At 38.9% G+C, this 27,242-nt stretch overlaps 1 protein-coding gene across 1 annotated transcript in view; it reads left to right on the forward strand.

Moving 5' to 3' along the window:
* Positions 1-27,242, forward strand: part of ABCB11 (ATP binding cassette subfamily B member 11) — a 78,963-nt gene that overhangs the window by 48,221 nt on the left and 3,500 nt on the right. The window contains exons 18-25 of the mRNA XM_035007830.1: positions 6,641-6,805; positions 11,560-11,664; positions 11,752-11,913; positions 17,399-17,602; positions 19,071-19,312; positions 21,672-21,828; positions 22,953-23,150; positions 26,684-26,890. Of these exons, the coding sequence (XP_034863721.1) occupies positions 6,641-6,805; positions 11,560-11,664; positions 11,752-11,913; positions 17,399-17,602; positions 19,071-19,312; positions 21,672-21,828; positions 22,953-23,150; positions 26,684-26,890 (1,440 nt within the window). The remainder of the gene's footprint in view (positions 1-6,640; positions 6,806-11,559; positions 11,665-11,751; positions 11,914-17,398; positions 17,603-19,070; positions 19,313-21,671; positions 21,829-22,952; positions 23,151-26,683; positions 26,891-27,242) is intronic.

Genomic DNA, 27,242 nt, shown 5'->3' on the forward strand with positions numbered 1-27,242 from the left:
GGCATATATCCAGTAATGTTCACTAAGTCAGATTAAATGGGAGAACCCATGAGGACTTGATGAAAACTCTAAATTCTATACAATATATTAAAAGAAATGCAGAGTAATTAATTACTTTAAGAACATCTGGTAACTAAAACTGGACTATAACATTTATTCAATAGTTTTTAGATGAACCATTGAAATAGACACAGGCAAATTACATGTGCTTAGATTATTTGATCATGTATGTATAATTTTAAAAGTTTTTAAGAATACTTGAAAATAATTTTTCTCAAATTTTTAAATCTCCTCCTTAAATTATAACTACTTTGGCAAAAGTGTTTATTCAGCAAAGGTATTTGAGAACGTTAGCCGTTACAGAAGTTATGATGATTTTTTTTTAAGATTTTATTTATTTATTCATAAGAGACAGAGACAGAGAGAGAGGCAGAGGGAGAAGCAGGCTCCCCGCTGAGCAGGGAGCCCGATGCGGGACTCGATCCCAGGACTCTGGGATCATGACCTGAGCCGAAGGCAGATGCTTAACCATCTGAGCCACCCAGGCACCCCAGTTATGATTTTTGAATGAACAGGTTTTATGGACAGTTGTTTACCTCACATAGTTTTACCATAATTTTTTAAGGATACATCTAAAACTAACACTATTAATGTTAATATAATCCAAAACAACACAAAAATGAAAGAAATAGGAGAAGAATCAACAGATACAACAATATTTCTTCCTAAGGATGCAGGTCCTCAAAGCTGTCGTGGGCATCTTACTTTCACAGCAGGTACCCGTCATCTCCCTCCTCAAAGCCTTTCCTAATGCCTGCACTTTATTCTTCATCCTGAGAGTCTCACTTTCAATCCTCCACTACTCTTTATTTGAACCTTTTCATGACAGTTTTCTTATTGAGCCTCATTTGGGATCATGTTGTCTTATTCCCTTACTAAATTACAAGCTTCTTAAAGTTAGTGACTATATATTATTTATGTTTGTATCACCTTAGGCCCTTAGGCCAGTGCCCTGTACTCTATTAGCATATCAGGGGATTTTAAAACTAGGATGAAAAATTGAATTTCTACAATTAAATAAGCTTTGATAAATCTTGTGGTTTGGGACACAAGATTTATCAAAGCAAGTAAGTCAGAGAATATTTCAATTACAAGCACATCTATTATGCATGATGTCATTTCAAACTGTCTTTAAAAAATGTTAAATGAGAATCTGTTTTGGAAGTAATTATAAACCTTTGTTCACACTGGCAAATGTGGAATAAAGTACAGTCTTCCTTACGATCTTATGACTGTGACAGAAGGATTATTAAGGCTCTCTTTGTTCTAGCATATTAAGAATGAATAAATAGATGTCTCAATAGAGTTGGTTTAAATAAATTTCATAGAGAAACACTTTTTCTCAGGAGCAGCAGAGAGAAGAAACATATTTAGCAAGCATGATTGCTTACTGCATCTTGCCATTAAGGAGTCAAATCTTCTAGATCTAGAGATAGGTATTTCATTCGTGTCCATGGTGCTGCCACTAATAGGGACAAGATGCCTTATAAAGGAGACTAGTAAAGCTTCACTGACAAAGAACCAAACACTACATTGAGATTTCAAATGTAAGAGTACTAACCATATTTGACTTTTGCATTATTTTTTTTTCTAGTTTCTGTAACTATTTGACAAGAAAAGCAAGAGAAAGGAAGGAAGGAGGGAAGGCAAGAAGGAAGGAAGGAGGGAGGGAAGAGGGGAGGGAAAGAAGGGAGGAAGGGAGGGGCGGAGGGAGGGAGGGAGGGAGGAAGGAAGGAAGGAAAGAAGGTAGGAAGGAAGGAAGGAGAAGAAAATCTGATTCTGTTGTTGCTGTTGAAACTGGCTGGTGGCCCAGCACAGCGGCAGAGATCAGATTCCCACTGGGTTCCCATGATGTGGAGGAAACTCAGAAGGGAACCATTTAAATAAGATGAAACCTAAATCAAATATACACACCAGATTTAGAGAAATAAAAATGCTCCATGTAATAGTCTACTTACCAGTCTTGTAAATTAGAATGGAATAATTAAACAAAATTGAATGTAAACCAATGTAATGTTTAAAAGATGTCACTTCATATTCTCTCTCCAGTTAAGAGAGAAAGAGGAAGAAGGGGGAAAAAAGGGATCTTGCTAAAGCTCCAAGAAAATAAGGTCTTAAACTTATATTATTGCTGCTCATTTGTATGGTAACGATATTAGAGTTTTTTAGATTTAAATTAACAAATTTTTTATTTAAAAATTTTTAAAAATGATTTTATTTATTTATTTGAGGGGAGAGGGGCTGCAGGAGAGGGAGAGAGAATCCTCAAGCAGACTGCACGCTGAGTGCAGAGACCCATGCGGGGCTTGATCCCAGGACCCTGAGATCATGACCTGAGCTGAAATCAAGAGTTGGACGCTTAACCGACTGAGCCACCCAGGTGCCCCAACTAATTTTTTAAAAAGAAACAATGGAATTAGGGTTGATACCATTTAATTTATGGAATTTCTAATCCCAAGTAATATTTTAAAGTATTTTAAATATGTAGGATATTCTAATCCCAAGTAGATTCTAAAGCATTTTAAAAGTTAACTGAATTCCACAAGCCCAACACTGGCAAAATTCCTTTCTTTTTCTCATTTTATGGAGGAGTTCTAACCTTAATCTGTTAATTGGGAAGTGTTCTATCTTATGTTGCCATGCAAAAGGTTTACTTACACAAAGGAATTATCTCCACCTTGTGGTCTCTTAAGAGTTTTGACTCTGGGCATTTAGAAGAGATGTTTGCATGAGAGGCTTGTATTTCCAGATGCTAAGTGGGGTTACGTGAGACCAGGTCTCCTAGTTAGCTGGTAACAGAGCTAAGACTGCAGCCTGTTTCTTCCCACTCTCCAAGTTGTGCTTTGGGCTCCCAGAAGTGAGTGAAATCTTAGCTATAATGCTGGTAAAATTAAGTGGAGGATTAGGGGAAACCTACAGGCCAGAGGTGCCAGTTTCTGATATTGAGACATGTCTCTCAGGGAAACGAACAAAGTAGAATCTCTGGGAGTTCAAGTCAAATTCAAAGGTTTGAAACCCATCACTTCATCATGGCCAGTTTAGAAGATAAGGTCTAAGGATTGCTTAAGAGGACAGAAACAGGACTCTTTTTTTTTTTTTTAAAGATTTTATTTATTTATTTGACAGAGAGAGACACAGCGAGAGAGGGAACACAAGCAGGGGGAGTGGGAGAGGGAGAAGCAGGCTCCCCGCAGAGCAGGGAGCCCGATGCGGGACTCGATCCCAGGACCCTGGGATCATGACCTGAGCTGAAGGCAGTCGCTCAACCAACTGAGCCACCCAGGCGCCCCAGAAACAGGACTCTTAAAAATGACTCTCAGTATATGTCCATTTGGAGAACCTCTGCTCCTTTGTCATAGTTACCATTTCTTATCATCAAATCTTAAAGTCATTATTGAGGCAGGAGATCCCTATGGATTGGCACACAGAAACCAGTGTAACAAAGTATGGAATGCAGAACATAAGATTTAAGTAAGAAGTTATATTTTCACTTGACCTATAGGAGGAGGTGGAAGGAAGGAAACTGGGAAAAGCCCAGTGTCTACTACTGAACCATCTGCATAGTAGGGCAGCTCCGTATTTTTTTAAAATAAATGTTTCGTTGCATGTATGCACCATGGGCATAAGAGTTTCATTCATTCTTTCATCCAATAAATGTTGATTGTACATCTGTTGTGGGCCAGGGATTGTGTTATGGATGCAAAGATGAACAAGAGCCACGGTCCCTCTCCCTGCCCTGGAGTTGCTAGCAGGATACTTTACATGTGATAAACACATATGCATGGTGCAACTTGACCTTGCTACAATAAAGGGAACATATCAACTTTTATAATTTCACCCCTCTCTGTGAGTTACTGGTTTGCCACAAATACAGGGAACATGAATAAAATCATCTTTAGCTTTTTTTAGATGACTAAATTTGTCTTTAGCTTTGCAAAGATCAAAGGAAAAAAATCTATACATCACGGCTTTATATTTTGTGTTCTTCTATTCTTCTACTATTCTTTTTTTAAAACTCTCCTACTTTTTTTTTTTTTTTTTTTTAGCTATAGAATATAAGTCAATCAGAAGTCAATTACTCAGGGACAGATTTTCTAGTTTTTGCATCATTCAGGCTTGCTGGTGCATCTTTTTGGGGGTGGATCAGGGGACAGTTTCCCTTGAAGTCTAACTCTAGTGAAAGGGGACAAAAGACAATTATTCAAATCAATTAAATTTTGCCTCTTGTTAGTTTATCTTGGAATGATATCTACTGGAAAAAATCACTTCATATTATTTTTACATGTCTCAGGTATTGTTGCTTGAGGCTAGGGATACCTTCAAGAATCAGGTCAGGGAAATTTCTGTCATGTCAGGCTGTGAGTGGGCTGTTTCATAGGGCAGTGGTTCTGGGAAATTTCGGAGTTCAATGTGCCCGGATGGTACAGCAGAGCTGACACTTTCCAAACCTATAATCATGGAATCCTAGGCATTCTGCTCCTGAAGGAGTCTTGGAGGTTACATACTGCTGGGAAACTCAGAAACTGGGCTTTATTATTAGAATTATCTGAGGAGTATTTTTTTTTAAACACAGATTCACACTCAGACTTATTAAATTTGAATTTCTGGTGATGGGGACCCAGGAATCTGTATTTTTAATCATTGATCCACCATAAGTCCGGCAAGCATCCTGATCTGGACACCAACCACTGTCTAGAAGTGTAAAGGGTCTAAATTTTGCTCTATTGCAAGCTTCCAAGTTAGCCTGACACAATTTCATGGATGCTGGCAGAATATACAAAGGCTCTGAGCCAGAGACAAAAAACTTTATTACTCACGGCCAGAGTAGTGACCAGAGTCTATCATTTGCACTGGTTCCCCAGGCCAACCCCCAGATTTAAAGAGGGCCAGATGATACCAGCAAATGAAGGGGATGTGTTAACAGCAGAGGAATCCTGAGCTGGAGGAGTTTGATTCTTTTATAATAGACAGTAAACACATCTGCTCTTTTCTTGGGATGGAGATACCATCTCTGTCCTCTGAGGCTATTTGATATGCAAACATCCTTAAAAAAATAGTCTGAATAGAGGTGGTCAATGCCTCTGCCTAAGATGGGCAGAAACACAAGACACCCATAGAGAGTTGTCTTCCCAAAGCAACTTAGTCCAACGCTCTCATTTTGAGGATGAGGTCACCGAGCCCCGGAGAGCTAAGTTGCTTGGTGATATATTCCATGGGTGGCTCCACTGGGCTCATCTAAGAACGCTGTTCTTTCTATGCTTGTCCTATTCATGCTTTCCTAGTCACCCCTCTTCCTCCCTGGAATTGATTTCCTAGAGTTAGTAGGTTGTCAGAGATGAAATTATTGGACAGAAAGATTTGCCACATGAATGTAGAGTGACAAGTGCAAATGTTGAGGGCAGACCAAGAGAGAATTTGAAATGGAGGCAATAAGAAATCCATCACCAGCCAAGCTGCCTTCCTCCACCCGAGTTGGCTTGCAATGATAATGCCATAACAAGACACAAGGTTTTACGTAACCTAAATTGGTAACGTGGTCTTTGACTTTGGAAGTGAAAGGAGAGTATCTGAATTTCCTTGAGGTTTCTGTTCCTGACATCCAACTACCTAAAGGGTAAATTACCATGTATTAATGAAAGAGAGCACTAATTAATAGTTTTGTAGTCAATTTGTTATATTTTTTATATATTTTAATAGAAACAGTAAAAAAATAATGCAAATCTATACAAGCCACCTAAAATCCTTTCTTGAATAAAGTCAGTAATACATTTAACAAATGATTGAACAATTAGTCCTACAGATCAAGCACTGAGTAATATCTATAGCGAGGAAAAATGATAGGAAAAATGATGGAATTCTGAGTATAATATCTGCTTTCAAGAGGATAAAAATTTGTGAGCTGTGACACTTCAATGACAACTAGAGAGATCAGAATAGGGAAATATTAAAATAGTTTTCACGCCTTGCAAAGGATACATAGAATTTAGAAATCCCGAATGGATTACCATTTATTTCTGGGCACTAATTAAGGAAAATCTTATAGAAAGCATGTAAATGATAACTGTGGACACCGTTTAATACATTTTGATAATTACTTTGCCTTGTTTCAGATACACTGCCCTGACTTAGCGCATTAGTCAGTTACTAGATTGGAGAACTTTGCCATTTATGAATGATGTACCTTGAAATTGTTACGAGTCCTCAAATACGTAAACACCACCATAGCACAAAAAACTTCTTTAAATTAGAGGGACTTTTTTTCAAAGGTCCAACATATTTATTACTCCCCTAGAGTCAACGCATATCTAACTGTGAAATGAAAACCACAAGCTCGCCTTCAGATGAATGTCCAATCTAGCGTGTCCCTTCCAAGTCACGGCATGGTCTCAAGCAATTCAAAACCGTTTCATGCAAAACAACAAATCCCCGCATCTCATAGAATTTGAGGTCACTCATAACCCATCAAACCATGACTTTTAAATCTGTGAATGCCAGAGGGTCTGCTGTATAAGAAAAGAACATAAGCAAAAACGTCTGCGTGTACCTCGGGGTGACTAATGTAACCCTTTGTCCCCTCAAGGACAAGGACAGTCCTGCGGAAGAAGAAATTGAACCTGCCCCGGTTAGGAGGATTTTGAAATTCAATGCTCCCGAGTGGCCCTACATGCTGGTAGGGGCGGTGGGTGCTGCTGTCAATGGGTCGGTCACACCGCTCTATGCCTTTTTATTCAGCCAGATTCTTGGGGTAAGCAAACGCTGGATTAGCTTGATTCTTCTGATATTTTTTGTTTTTCGATCAGTGGATATTGTCATTTTTTGATAGGTTGGCTCTGTATTTTGATGGATTTAGCTGTCTTTTCTTCATCTCTAAAGCATTCCAAGTGCCCCGAGTCTCCATGACACAGCAGGTAAGAAGAGGGAGCTGAGCGCTCTCATTTGGGCTGGCAGGACGCTCCTAGTCATCGTGTCTGTAAAAAACTGCAAGATGGCTGCAAATATAGTGTCAGGAGAGGGCAATTTCCCTATATGCGAACAAAATTGGAATGCAAAGCAGGTTCGTTGAATAATACAGAAGGATTTTAGGGCCGTGTGATCTTGCTGAAACAGCTGAGGTGCAAAGTTGGCCTATAAAAGCAGGTGTGAGTGCATGTTGCAGAATGGTCTGCTCTGCTGATTGCACCATTGAAATGGCAAGGTGGGGGAGGAAACAGGAAAAGGAAGAGAGAAGTAAAACAAGGCATGGATAAAGAATAAGCTTATTTCAATTTTTCACTCCCTAGGAGTTTTGATAGTCTCCATCTGACTTCATTGCTACAATAAAAATAATAATAACTACAAGCATTAATTGACACTCTTTAAGCACTTTATATATAATAGTTCACTAAATTTTCCTAGTAACCACCGAGGTAGGTATTCTTATTGTCCCCGTTTTTACAATAAAAAGCGAACCAAGGTATACAGAACTTAAGATAGCAAATAATGGATCTGAGATGCAAATCCAGTGTGACTGGAGAGCCAGGTTCTAATAAAACTCTCATTGCAAAATTAGTTATCGAAATGCTGCCAAGTTTTGTAGTTGAAATTTACCCACATACACAGATCCCATGAGATCAACAAGGGCAAACCGAGAATCTAGATAACTTTATTAATTTGTTCATGGTGGAACAGGCATTAGGTGGCAGGGCCAGGGCTAGAATTCAGCTTTTCCGAAGCCTAGGCTAAAGGATTTGCCAGCGCACCACACTGTCAGAGCTTGCCAAGAGTCCTGAGTGTTAGCTTCCCCTCTACTTCTCTTTCTTTTGTGGCCTCTCTCAAGAGGTCCTGACCAGAAAAATGTCCCCATGGGCATGAATCATACAGAAAGGCCTGGACAGTCCACAGAACAAAATCAAGTCAATTGGGTCGGGAGGGCCTCAGTCACCGCTTCACCTTCCATACTGCCCCCTTGTGGTAAGTGAGGAAATCATGGTAATTTCACAGAGGTAGGAGATGGGGAACCCGGCCCTTCAACTCTGGTAAGTTGAATTTCTGGTTGTGTGAAGCCATTTATGATGACAGTCTTTTAAATAATTAATTTATATTCCTCACTTTCTGGTAAGTACAATGTCCTAAATATAATGGAAATGTTCTTTTATTCACTCAACAGGTATTTGCTGATTATTTCCCATAGACACTGTGTTCAAGGGACTTGAGATTGCATTCAATCGTGCTGCCTTCTCTGATAGAGTTTCTAGTCTATGAGGAAGACAGACATTAAACATAAAAATCTACTCATAATTCAGCAAATACTTATGAATCACTTATTGTTTGTCAGACATTGTTGCTGGGAATGAGGATAGAGGGAGGAACAAGAAAACCAAAGCCCCTCCCTGCTCTCATTACGCTGACATTCTAGTAGGGAAAGGCTCTGGAAATGCATCTCACGGAACAGTGATGAGATGTAGAAGGTGTGGTGGATAGGGTTGAATTCTGTAAAGACCCAACTGTGCCCTAGATGTTTGCTTTTAACCTAAGTCTGGGATACCATCTTCTTTGTTGATCATCACTTTCTTAGAAAAACAGAGCAAAGAATATACTCACTCAGCCGTATCCAAACCCTGTACATGAGCTTCTGTGGAAAGAGTGCTGGATTCCCAAACAGGAGATCTTTTTTTCTGAAACTAGCTCTTCTAGATACTTATCAAGCACTATATGCCCTGGGATCCCACCATGCCATTTCTCTGGGCCTTGGATTCCTCAGCTATAAAATGAAGGATTGACAAAAATGGTTTCTAAGATAATTTCCAGCTCTATTAGTCTATGAAATGGCCAAGTCAGAAAAAAATTTGATGATTCAGTTATAACCCCTGCTCTCCTAGAGCACCCACCAGTTGTTGGTAGTGAGAATAATTTCTGTGATTCTTCGGGTCACAACCAGAAATCCTAGGAAAAACTTAGTTTAAGCAATTAGCTTAAGGGCTGCAGTACAAGAGTAACAGGATCTAGCTGGTGAAATCCAAAGTCTGCTCACGGTTAATGTTCTCACAGGGTTATATTTGCTAAGCAAATGATGCTAAATGAAGTACTATTTTTCCTCTCTGATAAAGAAGATCATTTCTGTTTGTCTCTTAGCATAATTACCACATATTCATCAGTAGATTCATGATACTTCATCTCACAGGGTATAATCATGAGTCAGATAATAGTCTGTTTGTAATTACGCTATTTTCATCCTGACATACCTAAAGGGCACAAATACTCACATTTGTTGTATTGAGACCACAGTTTGGAATGTAGACCCAGCAAATGATTGCACACTGTTAGGAGCCTGGTTGTTAATCTAGTGAAGCATCAATTCACACATAAGACATAATTTATCTGATTCGCTTTCCATCGGTCTAGTTGACTTGGGAAATGTACAAGTGTTCCAAGCACAGCAATGTGTATGTAGCATGCTGGGAGAAAACATGAACTTTGGAGACAGCCAGCCCTGGATCTCTGCTCTGTATTCTCTGTGTGCATTTGAACAAGTGGCTTTTCCTTGATGAATCTTAGTTTCCTCATCTGTAGTAAGGGGCAAGAAAATCTACCTCACTGGGTTGTTTTAAGAAGCCTAACTTAAGGAAATCTTCATTTAAGTTAAAATAGGCTAAGGAACACGTTTGGCATCTGGTAAATAGCAAGAGTTTAGTGAATGTTTCTTTTCTTCTTAAACAAACTTACCATTACAAAAATGGCACAGATGTATCATAGAGGAACCTATGGATGGGTAGCTTTGGGGGCTGCATTTCAACAAGGTTATACCAAGGACTCATGGAGTAGAATTTTGTGAAAAAGGTTATGGAGAGACAGATGCCCAATCTTGAACTGGACAGTCATGGGAATTTAATATTAGCCAAATACTTGTTTAACACTGAGAAGATGAGTAATGCCAAGAGCCAAAAGAGCCTGCCAAGAAGAAAACCACTGGAATCAGAAAAATAGACATTTCCTTATCTAATAATAACCACCAGCTAAATGAACTTAGAAGTTCATTGATATTTTGGGCTCTAGTTTTCCATCTATAAAATAAGAGTTAAGCTGACTCACCTGCACTTCTATGGTCCTATAGTCCATGATTATAATAGGTGACATGAGGGAGCAATGGGAATTGTGGCATCACAGTTTGGGGGATTTGTATAGTGATTTTTTAAAACAAAATGAAACAGGCCTTTAAATCCCTAAATTTGTAAACTCTGTTAAGTAAACATATGAATTATTCTATGCTGGGAAGAATGACCATGGAAACTTCTGAACCCACTTCCATCTGTATTAAGAACTATGAAGACCCTAGAAACTGTCCTTGAAACAGTAAATCTTATTAATCTAGAACCCCTCCCTCCACTTTGGAATTTGTGGTGATTTGAATATGTTACTTTGCTTTACAAAAAAGGATTTGTTAATGGAGTAGTATACATTGTTTTCAAGAGATTTATTTGGTATGTGGCAGGCACTCAATACGTATTTATCGAATAAATGGTTTCTTTTGAGCAGCTGCTTGTTAGTATTGTTCTAGTTACTTAAATTAATTTAGAGCAATAAATAAGGCTGTCTAATGCATACTTTTTCTGAACTCAGAGTTCCCTTACTTAGCCCAAGTTAGGAATTTTGTTGTACCTGGAATCCATTTCATTATGGGGCAATGTCATTAGAATATGCAGCTATTCTCCTCTTGTCTTACTGCAACAGCTGAGTCCCCAGTCAGTTGCTTGAGCATACGTCTGCAAGTTCAGAATACACTTAGGAAGTATAGTTTACTCCTTCTTATGGACTCAAAAAACCCCATTCACAACTTCCATAGTTGTTTTGGGGGGGGTGGGGGATGTTTTCAACTTCTCCTGATTTAGAAACAACAACCTTAGCCTCAGATGGATGGAAAGTGTTTTTTCTCCTAAGCCAACTCCAGTTAATGACTTGATAGCTGGTTGCTTTTTTAATGATGCTATTATTCTTATATATATATGAAACTAATAACATGTAGGGCACCTGAGTGGGAAAATCATCTTTATTGCTTCTATTATTTGAGAAGGACAGAAATCATGATAATACTCTGTGCTTTATTCCGGATAACATTCTCATCTTCCTTCCTATCTTCCTTCCTTCCTTCCTTCCTTCCTCCCTCCCTCCCTCCCTTCTTTTCTTCCTTCCATCTTCCCTTCCTTATTTCTTTGCCTTATTACATAAAGGACTTGAGATATTTAATCATGTTTTTCATCCGTATCAATGAAAAGCCAACACAATTACCTACATCAGGCTAAGAAACAAGACCAAAATTCTGCAAATTGTTGCTATTGGTTTTCATTTGCCAAGTTTCCTTTCCCATGGGGAATTAAAGTACACATATTCATAGCTAACTTTGGTTTAATTACTAGTATGTTCTCTTAACCCAATGCTTAAGAGAAATTTCTTTTAAACATATTTTATTTCTTTTGCTATTGTTTGTAATAATAAAGTAGTATCTTTGCTTACTTTCTTCCAAAGACTTTTTCACTTCCTGATAAAGAAGAACAAAGGTCACAGATCAATGGTGTGTGCCTGCTCTTTGTAGTAGTGGGCTGTGTATCCTTTTGCACTCAGTTTCTGCAGGTAAGGAATTTTATTTTTTAGTAAGTGATTTAGCTATTTCCTCCCATTTCATGTTAAAATGTCACTAAAGACTCCTTTATGTTTCAGGGATATGCTTTTGCTAAATCTGGAGAACTCCTTACAAAAAGACTACGTAAATATGGTTTCAGAGCAATGTTAGGGCAAGACATTGGCTGGTTTGATGACCTCAGAAATAGTCCTGGGGCACTAACAACAAGGCTTGCTACAGATGCCTCCCAAGTTCAAGGGGTAAGCTTTGGGGGAAAACCAGGGGTGTTATCAACTGGAGTAAACTTCCTTTCCTTTGAGCATTCTGATAATCACCTATATGTTTCCCATGAAATAGGAACTCATGGGATTGAGATGTCTCAGAGCCACATTTCCCACCATTTCCAATGCTGACAAACAGCAGTCTCTCCCAGGCCATGTCCAGACTCAGTGCCACAAGTCCAAATCTGTCAGGGTTTTAGATTTCCTGGGAGTCTAGCAACTGAGAGCTTTCCTGAGACTCATTTCTCAGATCATTTTCAGGCCCAGAGGCTCAGATTCTATAAGACTTAATGACGCCTCCCAGAGGTGGAAGCAAAATCTCCTTACCCAGTGCCCAACGTGCAGGGAGTCGTAGGAAAAGAGATCTTCTGAGTTGCCTCTGTAAACGCTAGTCAGAAAACTGAAGAAAAGAAATAAATGATTGCTGTCTAGAATCCCGAGGCATTCATAGAGACAGAGCTGTGGTTTCTGAAACCCAGAACCTGCAGCCTTGTTCAGGTGACTCATCCATTGTAAGGTGAGGCAATGCTTTTAGAAAACCAGGGGTTTGTATTAAAGTGACGAGAGTCAAATGTGCAGTCAGCACATTCTCACTTTCTGTGGGAATAAAAAGAAAAAGAGAGAGAGGAAGGAAGGAAGGAAGGAAGGAAGAGGAAAAAGGAAAACCACAGTTTGTGAGGTTCTTGGAAGAACCCCCCTCCACCCCCCATGCCCAGATTGAAAAACTGAGTTATGTATGTCTTGACTCCAAGCCAGTTCAACCAGAAATATGGACAATGGTGTGAGAGACTTTCAGAGGAGCATGGGATCCTCTTCCTCAGAGCTTTTTTCTAGGTATAAATGTGTTTCCCACAGACTTTGGGTCACACTGTACATATTGTTTTGTAATCTTTCTGGTTTTCCCCTACAACAATCTGATGTGGGCATATTTTCGTTATTATATATTCTTCTAGAGTAGATTTTTGATGGCTGTATAATTCATCATCTTAATGTGTCATCGTTTAAGAATTCCTTATTTAAATGCCTGTTTTTCTCCCTTATAAGCAACTTATGTCATTTTACATCAAGCTTGGCATATCCTTGATTGTTATTTTTTTGTTCTCAAAATATAATCATTGGATCAGAATGTATAATCATTTTGAAGGGTTTTAATGTGCATTGTCTTACTGCTTGAAGGAAGCTTGTAGCAATTTCACTTTTACCATCTGAGTATTCTAGTGTCCAGTTTACCTGACTCTTGAGCTTAGGTCAGATAAATAAGCCATCACCTTATCTCTTCTATTTTTGCATCCTTCAATCTGCAAGGGGCTTTTTAAGGTTATTCACTCTCACTTGAATTCATAGAGTAGCATCTAACCATCTTACAAAAATTTTACTTATTCTTTAAAAAAATGAAAAGTTTCTAAGAGTTCCTCTAATATTTTTGTTAAACTTTTTTTTTTTTTAAATGAGATTGCTAACCTGGGTCAAATTTATTTTAATATTGGTGTAAAGTAGAAATCTGGCTTTTTTTTTCCTTCAAACTGAACAGAAAATATTCCCCCACCAAAATTTAATGTAGATTTCATTTTCCAGCTATTTGAAATCCTCCTGCCCTTTGTGACTATCACCTTCCCATGGATACTTGGAGCTATGGGGATTCTCTATTCTCTTCCACTGATCAGTTTGATTTATTCTGTGCCAGGACCTTACTGTTTTAGTTATATAACTTTATGATAAGTGTTTATTATCTGGTAAGGTAGATCCTTGCACAATAATTTTTCCTCTTCAAAATTCTTTTATTTATTCCTGGACATTACTTATTCTAATGTACTTTAAAATCATCTTGGCTTCTTCAAAAATTTTATTTTAATTCCCATTGAATACATCCATGCAGCAACCCCCCCCCCCCCCCCCCCCCCCCCCCCCACACAAAGATTGCTGTTGTGGGGATGCTAACAGTTCCCAGGAGAGACATAAATAAGAATCTTTAGTTTTTAGTAAGATTTATAACTACATGATATGCTATATGCTATGCATAGTATATATACACAGATACATTAAATATCACTCTATCTTGTTCATTTTTTCTTATGTGTTTTTTTCACAATTTTGAATGAATGTCATAGATTGAGATTTTAGCTATTAGTTTTTGTATATTTATCTTACTGCCGTCCATTTTTTTTTAGATTTCTTTCTTTATTTATTTGAGAGAGAGAGAGCATGAGAGGGGGTAGGGTCAGAAGGAGAAGCAGGCTCCCCGCCGAACAGGGAGCCTGATGTGGGGTTTGATCCCGGGACTCCAGGATCATGACCTGAGCTGAAGGCAGTCGCTTAACCAAATGAGCCACCCAGGCACCCTGCCATCCACTTTTTAAAGTTTTCTTATTAACTAATTTTTTAAAAATTTAATATAGTCTTTTGAATTTCTAGGTATATAATCAAATTATATGCAAAGAAAGATAATTATATCTCTTTTTTTCTTTTTCAATTCTTATACCAACTATTTTATTTTCTCATTTTATTTCAATACTAGAAGTTTCAAACACTTGAGTAGAGTGCTAAGGGGAAGTAGAGGAGATTCTCGTAAGTAAGACAAAAATACATAAAGTAGACTTGTCAGACTACATAAAAACTTAAAACTTTGTATAAACAAATGATAGATTATGAAAATATTTGTGACAAGGATTAATATACCTAATAAGTCTAACATGTGTAGTGTTCCTAAAATTGGTTAGAGAATAAAAATAAACCAAATAATAAAGGTTAAAAAAAGGTATATGGACAAGCAACAAAAAAAGAAATGCAATGGGACAATTAACAAATGAAGAATTGTATAACCTTATTAATAGAAAAATACTAATAAAACAATGAAACACCATTTTCCACCTACCAATTCAATAAAAACTATCATGAATGACAACTTCCTGTATTTGTGAGGATGAGGAGAAACTGACAGTCTCATAAGATATTGGTTACAGTTTGAATTCTTCCAACATTTTTTAGAGAATAATCAGGCATGCAAATCCTCTGACTAGAATTCATATGAGTAAATTCTCTCCTATTTTGTGACAATGTGCATTCAAATGTATGTTTATATTGATCAAAAAAATTAATAAAATCCCCTGGAAACTACCTGAATATCCACCAATAAGAAAATAGTTGAGTGAATATATCCATACTAAGGAAAAGTAGGCAGCTATTTTTAAAGGTATTAATGTAATGATTTGGAGGGATGGTTACGTTACACCAAGTGAAAAAAATCGAAGTACAAAATAATATCTAGACTGATCCCTTTTTTGTGAAAATGTTTATTGTTATGCATGTATATATATTTCACATGTCTTGAGCTGCATTACTTTTTAAATTTTTAAAAAATATTGATTGAATAAAATGTGAAAGAAAACAAAATGATGAAATTCCAAAGAACTATGCAGCTATTTTCCAAATTCTCTATAATGCCTGACTGTCCTTGCCAACTAGAAATTCTTTTGTTCTTTTTAACTGTGGTAAAATATACAAAACATAAAATTTACCATTGTAACCATTTTTAAGTGTACAATTCAGTGGCATTAAGTATATTCACATTGTTATGCAACCATCACCACTCTCCATATCTAGAACTTTTTATCATCCCAAATAGAAGCTCTGTACCCATTAAATATTAATTTCCCATCCCCCCCAACCCCTGATAACCACAATTCCATGCTGGCTTTATGAATTTGACTATTCCAGGAACCTCATATAAGCAGAATCATATAATATTTGTCCTTTCATGACTGGTGTATTTCACTTGGCTTAGTGTCCTCAAGGTTCAACCATATTGTAACATGTGTCAGAATTTCATTTCTATTTAAAGGCTTGGATAATATACCATTATTTGTATAGACCACATTCTGTTTGTCCATTCTTCTATCAGTGGGCACTTGGGCTGCTTCCACCCGTTGGCTATTGTGGATAATGCTGGTATAAATATAGGTGTACAAATAAATTCTTAGTTTAGCTTTTCTTTCCTGTCTTCAAGGAAGTTATAACCAATATATGGGAATTCTTGGGACCAGAGAGTTCGTATTCCATTTGCGTCTTCAATACAGTATGAAGATGCAAATTATTCTTGCATAGCACTTTCTTAGTACCTATGGTTACCTAATAGTTTACCTGTGATTGTTTTGCCTTCTTTATTTTTTAAATAATGCTGAAGTTTCTACAATACTGACAAAAATCTTGCAATTGTACCCAGGCAAGTCTTTCCTACACAGAAGACACTAACCTTTGGTCACATCTGCACAGTTGCAACTGAAAGAAGAGTTGGAACCATCAAATAATTTTGCTTATAAATAGTAATTACCACCCGTGTCCATTCTCCACCTATATTGAGAATGAATCCGTTTTCTCCATTTTGTGTTGACTGAACAGCTAGTTATTAAGTCAGCATGTGATTTTGTACCAATGAGCAGGTTAACTTCAATGAGAATCAAAGTGGGCTCTTATAATAGTCTTGTACAAATTTCAAAACTATAATTAAAGAACAAGCATCAGTCTTCACCGAATAATCAGAAATATTACCATAAGACCAAGGCCTGGGTATTTTCAAGCAGACCAAATCCCTAGTCACCTGATATACATGCATGCTGTATTATACAAAACATAAAATTTACCACTGTAACCATTTTACAGGGCTGAATTAGTCTCATACTGACCGCTCTAACTCTGACTCCCATGAAATGAATTAGTCAATAGATGAGCTTCCACAAAGCTGTGAATAAAATGGACTTTTCTTAATCCAGTCTTCAAGTGCATTAGGGAGCTCATTATTTTAAAAAATCTTTTTAAACATAGAACTACCGAATGACCCAGTAATTCCACTCCTAGGCATATATCCAAAAGAAGGAAAGCAGGGACACAAACAGGTATTTGTACATCAATGCTCATAGCAGCATTATTCACATGGTCAAAAGGTGAAACAATGCAAGCGTCCATCAACAGATGAATGGATAAACGCAGTGTGGTACATACATATAAAGAAATATTATTCAGCTTTTCAAGGAATGGAATTCTGATATGTGCTACAACATGGATGGACCTTGAAAATGTTATGCTTAGTAAAATAAGCTAGACACAGAAGGCTATTGTACGATTCCACTTAGATACTCAGAAGAGGCAAATTTATAGAGACAGAAAGTAGAATAGAGGTTGTCAGGGGCTAGGGAGAGGGAGAGGAGGGGTTATTATTTAATGGGTACAGAGTTCTTGTTGTAGATGATAAAAAGATTTTAGGCATAGATGATGGTGATGGTTACACAACACAATATATTTAATGCCACAGAATTTTATATTTATGAACGGCTAAAATGAGAAACATCATGTTATGCACATTTTATCAGAATAATTTCTTTTTTTTTTGTATAAAATTGCCTTTTCACATAGTGATATTTGGTAAAAGAGACTGTGTGTCTCAGATCGGTTGATTGCTTTTGGTTTGCAGGCAGCCGGCTCTCAAATCGGAATGATGGTCAGTTCCTTCACTAACATCACTGTGGCCATGATCATTGCCTTCTTCTTTAGCTGGAAGCTAAGCCTGGTCATAATGTGCTTCTTTCCCTTCTTGGCTTTATCGGGAGCCATACAGACCAGAATGTTGACAGGATTTGCCTCTCAAGACAAGGAGGCTCTGGAGATCGCCGGCCAGGTAATCTTACAGACCCAATTTTCAAACTGCTTACAGCTCAGTGGCTGTCAGACAAACCCTTAAGGATGAGTAGTACAGATAGACTTAAGGAAGCTGTTAGCCTACAAACGTTCATCCTTGGAAGCCTCCCACTAGCCTTTTTTAAGCTGTGGCAATAAAGCTCTGATGCGGTGAGTGTGAGCAGGTGTAGAGAAACAGCGGGGCAAACAGAGTGGGTTACATATTCAATTTCCTCTCCAATGGTTATTTTCTCCACCTCCCGATTCGGTGTATTCTCATTCACAAGAGTGGAGACTTCAGTTTTCTGTTTGCTTGGTTTCTTAGCTAAATGGTTTCCGCAGGTCATGCTGCCCACAGAGAGAGGTGCTATCTTCTTTTGAATGGCACACACTTTTAATTTTCACACTTTAGTGTCTGCTAGACTTACAACAAATGTCTTTCCCAAATGGAACTATGACATTCAGTTTAGGTCTCGATTACTCTTAGTTTTCAGTGATGCACTTTTAAAAGTGTGTCCTAATGAATATCTGGTTATCGGGTAAATGAGGAGATGGTGGCATAAACATTTATCAGATATAAGAAATCATGCACACACATATACACACCTTTACTCTTTTAACAAATTTACTGTTATCTAGGCTTTGTCTCTTAAGGGAGGAAATGTGAACATCACCCAAGTAGACAGAAGCCAAGAAGATTTCATATACCAATGGGACAGAGTGGCCCACCTCTGCTATTTTAGGATAGGAAATGCCAATTCAGAAACAGTGATGATTTACCCTAGTGTACGGGCTGAAACAAATACAAATTCATAGTATAGACTAAAGATCAACTTTATACTTATATAATATTTGGTCAGATTAATTTTTTTAAAAATTTTATTTATTTATTTGACAGAGAGAGACACAGCGAGAGAGGGAACAAAAGCAGGGGGAGTGGGAGAGGGAGACGCAGGCTCCCCGCCGAGCAGGGAGCCCGATGCGGGGCTCGATCCCAGGACCCTGGGACCATGACCTGAGCTGAAGGCAGACGCTTAACGACTGAGCAACCCAGGTGCCCCGGTCAGATTAATTTTTTAAGAAAATAGAATCGTATTTTGAACTTACATTGTTCAGTATCTTTTGTGCTGGAAGACATCTAAAGATATCGTTTTAGACATTTCAAATAAATTCACAAAAGAGCTAAAAGCTTTCAAGGATCAGTGTGGGTACATCTTTCCCCTTTTCTCTTCTACAACAAGTGGAGGCAAAAAAGCCATGTTAGTATTAAGTAGAACTTGAGGTTAGCCAACTCATGATCCAGGTAAGCTGACCTCAGACAACTTCTTTGTGTTCCCAGATGATGCTTCCGCCGCAGATTCATACCATCTTCTGCCATTTGCACCAGATCGAGTCCATGTGGCAGCTGAAATGTCATGAGAGTAGTTATTTCTGCTCTTTTGTTCCTAAGACTCTTTTTCACTTTTCAGATTACGAATGAAGCTCTCAGTAATATCCGCACTGTTGCTGGGATTGGAAAGGAGAGGCAGTTTATTGAAGCATTTGAGGTTGAGCTGGAGAAGCCATTCAAGACCGCCTTTCGAAAAGCGAATGTTTATGGATTATGCTTTGGTTTTTCCCAGTGCATAGTGTTTGTTGCTAATTCTGCTTCCTACAGATACGGAGGTTACTTAATCCCCAACGAAGGGCTCCATTTCACCTATGTGTTCAGGTGAGGACTATCAGGCCAAGGTCATAAAAGACCAGCACTCTAGGGAGGAATAGCCTGGCTCTGTAAGGTAGGCTTTGCTGCTTGACAAACCACACCAACCTTGGTGTCTTAAACAGTTGGATTTATGATTTGTCAAGATTCTGTGGGTTGTCAGGGTGGTTGTTCTGGACTAGACTGATTCAGTCAGGCTTCTGCATGCCTTTCTTCATATCACGGTCTCAGTATTCCAAGCACAACAAAAGAGAGCAAGCCCCGTTGTGCAGTGGGAAAGCACGTTTCGAGTCCCTGTGGGTATCACATTTTCAAAGATCTCTTTGGCCGAGGAAAGTCATACAACCAAGCCCAGATTTAAAGAAAAGAGAATGGAATCTACCTTTTAATGAGAGGACCTGAGTGTGTTTCTCCTTTACGGTCACACTGCTGTCACACACACACTTCTGAACCCTGATGGATCCCAACTTAATTCTGACACCATCTACCAGGAGATAGCGTCGGATCCCACAGGTTAAGGGCTCCGTCCTGCCAAGACTGCCCATATCACCTTCCTTAGACCCTTCAGACACCCTACCTTTCCAGAGGTCGGGGGCAGGGATAGGACTGAAATTTCCACCTCTCTAGTTGTGTGGTTACTTCCCTTGGCAACTAGCGGCCTTCCAAAGTCACCTCATTAACATAACCAAAGACACCTTGATCGCTCTCCAAATTTAGGAACTTCCAAGGATTTAAGAGCTCTGTGCCAGGAATGGGAGCCAAAGACCACATAGATGTTTCTTACTATAAATCACAGTATCACAGAGGAGTAAAAAAGTCATATTGCCAAGGGATTTGTTCAGAGTAATAGGATAAATGAACCATTTACACAGTCTGTCATACTGGTTAACGCTAAGAAAATCTAGAGGCCTTGAATCAGAGAGTTCTTTGAACCATCTTATCTGAACTCTACTTCTTGCAAGAAGGGCATGTTTCCCCCTTAATCCTCCCAGGTAGAGACAGCAAAGGCCAGGACAGGGGAATTATGTTCCTTTCTTATAGTCTGCATCTGCTCTTCTGATAAGATTAGTTTCTCATATTTCTAGAGGTGAGAGCCAAAGGATGTCAGGGTACCAAGGGACTGGGGGTGGGTGTATATGGCTATAATGTGGTGGGGTGGGAGATGTTAGAGGGATGAGAGAGAGGTTGTCTGGGAAGGCCTTGGGAGGACATTAGGAAAAGTGGTCCCAACAGAAATTTGTTCTTTTGGGGTCATTCTCAAGCTATGAGTCTTCTTGCCTTCTAGATTTCTTCTAGAAATATAGAAGAAAATTTTCTCCTGCCCTGCTCGACCCACCCTAATCAGGAAAGCCTCTTTTCTAAATTTTGGCATATTGAGAGCTGTGAACCCCCAAATCAGAAATCACAAACTGTTGACTTGTTAGTTTCTGTGAGATATTTGAAGAATTATTTGCCAACATGTAAAAATTGGGAAACTATAGAAAATTCCCAACTTCTGGCTTCTCTTAAAAAACTGGTGAAAGGTAGAAGGTGAAAAGGAACACCTTCCACCATTTCTCATTTTATTCCAGGTGCTTTTCATTGCTTTAAGTTTTGGGCTGGGCTCCTAGAGATGTTTGGGTTTGCAAATCTGGCCTAAAAGAATTCCTTGCTTATGAACTGAGCAGTAAAACACACAAACACACTGCCCTCCACCACCACTGAGGCAGGCCCTCTGTGCATGGTGATGCAGGTGGTCAACCAGAGGATGCCCCTCGAATCTTCATCTCTACAGCACGGGAGCTGTCTGTCACCATATTAATCACTCATGTATTCACTCACCCATTTGCTCATTAATTATGCACCCAGTGAATATAGTTAAAAGTTTTAGAAGCAAACAGACAATTGTATCTTTCCCATGGTGTCTGAAGCATGAATGACACGCATGCTTGGTACAGAAGGATGCTTATATCACTAATCATTGTCTTTTTCAAAACTTACCATAGATTCAAAGAATGTTAGCTTTGTAAGAACTCAACCCAATCTGGTGATCTTTCAAACCCCTTCCCTCCTTTTTTTTTTTTTTTTTAAGAAGTCTTTTTTTTTTTCCCAAACAAGTTTTTGAAAAAGAGGCTATAGTAGCTAAAGCAGGGTTTGGAGGTGTGAACACCCCTTGTGCGATTCTCCCCTCACCATTTTTACATAGAACTCATTGCAAACTGCTAGTCTCTCCAAGCCCCCATTCCCAGACAAGTCTAAGGCAACCTGCTCAAGGCTGCTCCGTTCTTTCCTAGCAGAACCAGGGCCGGACCCCCCCATACCTTCCTCTTAGGCTGTCATACCAACCACCCCACACTCCTTCTTTACCCGGGTGTCTGGTCTATTGCAGGGTGATCTCTTCAGTTGTACTGAGTGCAACAGCTCTTGGAAGAGCCTCCTCTTACACCCCTAGTTATGCCAAAGCCAAGATATCAGCTGCACGCTTTTTTCAACTGCTGGACCGACACCCCCCAGTCAAGGTGTACAGTAGTGCAGGTGAAAAGTGGGTAAGTACTGAGGGGGATAAGGAGGGAGTTGGGGGGGCACTGTGCTTATGGGTGTGTGTGTGTGCAGAACAGCCTTTGGAGCTGGTCAGAAGATACCACTTAGTTTTTCAGTTCCTGCAGTTTATGGGTTCATTCATATGCACTCAGAATGCACAGACAGTAGATTTATAAATGTAAAGGAATGAAGTAAATTAGCATTAAAATTATTCATAAAGCTGGCATTTGAATAAGGCAATGATATCCAGTAAATGCTAAACTCTGTGTAATATAAAACACACTTAGTTCCAGAATGAATGAAGCTGGATATCTTTTGAGACCTACCCAACCACCATGTTTTCTACCAATGTTCTAGTATGGGATGTAGAAACACCAGTTCTTCCTGTCCAATAATATTGATTCAATTCATGTTTATCTAGGCTCAAGTTTTAGCTCGTGTGGACCCCCAGAACACTAATTTGATCTCAACAAAATATCTTTTCTTCTGATAGTCCTCACAGATGTTTTTTAATCTTCCCTGCCTATTTTTTTTAATATTCCAGTGTTTTCAAGAGAACAAAACAAAACTAAAGCCTAGTAAAGCTGAACAAAATTCAGAAATCTTTGTAAATTGGTCAAGTGACCTGTTCCTCCTGTTGTTATTAAATTCTATCCCTTTCTGGAATTCATAATTCAGATAGTCCAACTGAAGGTATCTACCTTTGCAATACAAGGTGCAAGTAACTTTATGAGTCATTTGAAGCATAATGCTAGTATTAGAAATCTTCAGGGGGAGCAGAACTCTAGGGGTTTGGACAGTTCCTGGCTTCTGTGATGGAATCATATCTTCTATTTGTTCTTTTCCACTCAGAATGTCCAAGAAAGGATGACGAGGAAATCCCTTTAGGTTAGGATGGGAATGAGAGGTCACATATCTTTCATTTCACTGCTCAAACCTCCCTTTATTCTCTACCTGCCAGAATAGGGAACAGAATGGCATTTCATCAAGTGGCTGTCTTTAGACTTTGCACTATGGCTGCGTGCTGTTGAAGGTACCTTAAGCAAGGACTTAAAACTCAGATTAGGTGCATTTTCAGTATTCTGGATTCTAGTAGGAACCTATGTAAGTCCCATCTTCCCATCCACAGGACAACTTCCAGGGCCAGATTGATTTTGTTGACTGTAAATTTACATACCCTTCTCGACCTGATATACAAGTTCTGAACGGTCTCTCAGTATCGGTTCGTCCAGGTCAAACGCTGGCCTTTGTTGGAAGCAGTGGATGTGGCAAGAGCACGAGTATTCAGCTGCTGGAGCGTTTCTATGATCCTGACCAAGGGAAGGTGGTAAGCAATGCAAATGCCTTAGAGAATTGTACTTTCTGCAGAATATCTCCAACCCCTTCAAAATGGTTTCAAGATCCCGCCTTGCCGGATTCACTCTAAAGTGCTTGCCTCGGACACTTAGCCCTGTGGATATTTTCCAGTTCCAGTCATTTGCTGGTTGACCTGATTCTACCTCACACTTTCTAACATCATATTCTTCCCAGTTCCAGATGGCCTGCTGGCTAGTTAGACAAAGCAAACTGGGCGCACGGCAAAGCTGGAGATGAGTGTGTTTAACAGAAGTGTTCACTTACCTGTAAATGGAGCAGAAAGTGCAAACTAATCAGGAAACTAGTGAGCGCGAAGGGAAAAACTGACGGGGTGATAAGTAACGCAATGATAAATAAGTTGGGGGGGAGGTTGAGTACGAAAAACCTGACACAATCCTGGTTCGAGAAGCTTATGTCTATATGACATAAAGAACTCAAATTGGTAGTTATGTGCCAACAAAGCTTTGGCAAGGAGATTTGAAAAATTGGTGAACTGCTTTGTTTCTCCTTTTCCAGAGCATTTCTTCCTCTTTTCTGCCCTTTTTCTTGTCTTTCTTTCCAAATAATATATGCAGAGGAATACAAAATAAAATAGGAAAGATTTGTAATAAAAAGCAACCTCTTATTCTACCCTTTCCACCACTTCCCATTTCTCTGTAAAGACAGCTATTTTTAACTACACGATGTTTTTAGATCTTTCAATGATTACCTCAACGTCTCTACAGAATATGATTACGCAGCTGTTTCACGATTTAACAGATTCAGACTCTCTGTTGACTTACTCTCAAGAGATGGAAATTTAGCTTACCCTTCCCACTCTCCCTCTTTTTACGCACCTCCTCCCAATATAGATATATCACTTTAAACGGTTTCTCTGCTTATAAATTTAATTAATATAATTCTGCTTCTTTTCCACCACCTACAGATAGTATCTCTTGAATTCTCATTTTTTTTGATATGAGGATAGTAGCAATCCTATGTTTATTTTCACCCCTTCCTCCCTCCTTTTATTTCTCCAGTCCTAATAACTGTACTTTTATATTATCAAAATGCAGAACACTAACATTCTGTTTAAAGCATTTATTATCTTTCACGCTTTCACTCTAGGCTGACTCTAAAAGTTAAAAATCAACTGACGACTTTTGTTGTGATTATGTAAATATTGTTCATCCCATAGTCAAGTGGTGAGATACATCAGCATTACATTTTCTTTCTTGATCGTTTTCTGAAAGGCTTTCTTTTTTCTTGCACCCTCTGCCTTTATAAAATGTTTGTATTCTTCCCATGTCTCTATCCTGCTACCTTTTCTGAAGGACCAGCTTTTTTCTCTCATGCCTGTCACTGCCTGGACTAATTACAACCTGTGGCTGCCGAACACTTGTCACCCTGTGAGTTTCCTGCCTGTTTTCTTGGGATTAGATCCATCATTTCCTAATTCCCGTATCTTCCTCTTTCTTGGGTTTCACTTTCATTTTGTTGGAGTGCATCCACTAGTAGTTTTCTAAGAAATGATTCAGAGGCATAGGTCTGAAAATGTTTTATTCTGCTCCCCAGTTGATAGAGTGCTGAATTCTGATATTTTGGGAGAAAAAAGGCCTTTTTGAGTTCCCTGGGTGGTATGATCTTCATTGCAATGAGGACAGGTCACATTATGAGGAGAAATGCTGAGAGAAACTCGAAGGAGGCAACTAAAGAGTCCCCTGCATAAAGCAAAACAAAGAAACAAGTGAACAGATAGTGGTAGAATCCAGGAAATTATGCAAATAAGGAGTAAGAGTTGATTATATATAATTTATAATCACTTTTTAATTAATTTTAGGTATAAAGATTTTAATGTGTTTAAAAGTACATAGTGATTGAGGAACCTAGAAAGCACATTGCACTGGGGTCTGATCTCTGCAAAGGAGAGGGTCCAGTTTCCCAAAATGTCAGATCATCCCATCTATCACCCCAGGTAGACTGTGAGCTATGAGACATACAGGGATCCAAATCCTTCACGTTTGACCTTTCCAACATTAACATATACATTAAGTATATTTCTCTCAATGTGCTCAGTGCCTGTTCTGGTCATAGGTAGGAAGCAATGCCCATGAAGAAATCAGCATGATTCCTTACATCTCATAAATACAATATATTTTATTGTATCACTGTAAAACATTTCTGCGAACTTTTTTCAAGGGGAAAGATACCACCTTTTATGCAATTTTTAAAAATTGTCTTTGCTTTTAAGGAAGCTACCAAATGCAACTTTCAATGTTTTCAACATTTAATTCCTGTGATATGCAGTACTGTGTTAGGCCCCGTGGGAGAGTCTAAGGAACGTGAAGCATGTCTTCTGTCTTTTAGGAGCTTACGATACTATCTCATGTACAATAATTAGCAAACAGCTCCAGTACTTAATTAGGTATCAGATTGTGCTTTGCAATATATAAGTACTATGGAAAATAAGCAGAGGAAGATGAGCCAGGGCTAATTGCTGAGGAATGCCCTACATTTTTTCCCACTGGTGTTTGCTTTTTCCATTGTTGAGTATTTATCTAAAATATCATATGTTCACAGCATTTAACATAATCTTTTTCTGAAATCAGAAGGCCAAACACTTTATAGTGGTATGTTAGACATACCGTACCTTTACTATCTTAAGGATTTTAAGTGAAACAGCTCAAATGGTAGATATTTGAGTTCCTGTACTCAAGGGTCTAGCCCACGAACAACAAGAACACAGAGATTATTTTTTCATTATATAGCAGCCAAAAGACTGCCTAGTTTGGTGCCCTTGTGGCAGGAAATTCAATATATGTTTGTTGACTGACTAAGTGAATAAATATACTCGTTTCTTACTTGGGTCTATTATGTTAGTGTCAGTAAAATCAAGGAAACAGCTTTAATTCTTATACTGTCCAATGGTTTTACATAGAAGAGCCTTTTTTTTTTTTTAAGATTTTTAAAATTTATTTATTTGACAGAGAGATAGAGAGAGAGCACAAGCAGGGGGAGCGGCAGAGAGAGAGGGAGAAGCAGGTTCCCCGCTGAGCAGGGAGCCCGACGTGGGGCTGCATCCCAGGACCCTGGGATCATGACCTGAGCCGAAGGCAGACGCTTAATGACTGAGCCACCCAGGCGCCCCCAGAAGAGCCTGTTTCATAACATGTGGAGTCTCAAAATTGAGTAATTCTTCATACTTGTAGAGGATGTGCTGCACCAACGTATAAAGGGAAATTTTTTTTTAACAAAATACTGTCCCGAGTGCCTTTCTGGTTTGTACTGCCTGTAAGGCTAGAGTTTGGGAAACAACCAAAACCATAGTCTGATCATAACTTGGCACCACTCTTGACACACACTCCCTCCAGAGGTCAAAAGCAACATAACTTCTTTATAAGATTCCTGGGATTTTTATCTCATAAGCAAAGCAAATGTCTTGTATAATACTACCTCTAGAATATGAACTTTCCTCGCTGCTGGAATTCTAAAACTTAATGCTCTGCTGGTCCCCTCTATTGGCAGATGATAGACGGACATGACAGCAAAAAAGTCAATGTCCAGTTTCTCCGCTCGAACATCGGGATTGTTTCCCAGGAGCCAGTGTTGTTTGCCTGTAGCATCATGGACAATATCAAGTATGGAGACAACACCAAAGAAATCCCCAAGGAAAAAGTCATAGAGGCCGCAAAGCGGGCACAGCTGCATGACTTCATCATGTCCCTCCCAGAGGTGAGGACTAGGTCAGAGTCCTTCCCTATGGGAGACGGGGATGGGTAGAGGTAGAATGGCCCGAAAGTGTTATGATTATGGCTCAAGGAGAGGGTCAAAGGCAACACGGGTCATTTCCTGGTGCCCCGGGATTGCCTCTGTCTTTTAAGCAAAATAAATATCTGTCATCAGCATACTCTTTAGTGTTGGAAAGTATTATATTATCCAGTGCAAAAGACGCCATGAAACTTATTGCACTTAAAGCACGACTACACTGAGCATCGGTGTAGCAAGGTGGGAAACAATCCTGAGATTTGGAGCAGGTACAGCTTTGAACTCAAACTCTGCCACTTACTAACTCTGTTACAGTCGC

Source organism: Mirounga leonina, unplaced genomic scaffold (genome assembly GCF_011800145.1).
Source record: "Mirounga leonina isolate KUSES-001 unplaced genomic scaffold, KU_Mleo_1.0 Mir_151, whole genome shotgun sequence".
Lineage (NCBI taxonomy): Eukaryota > Metazoa > Chordata > Mammalia > Carnivora > Phocidae > Mirounga > Mirounga leonina.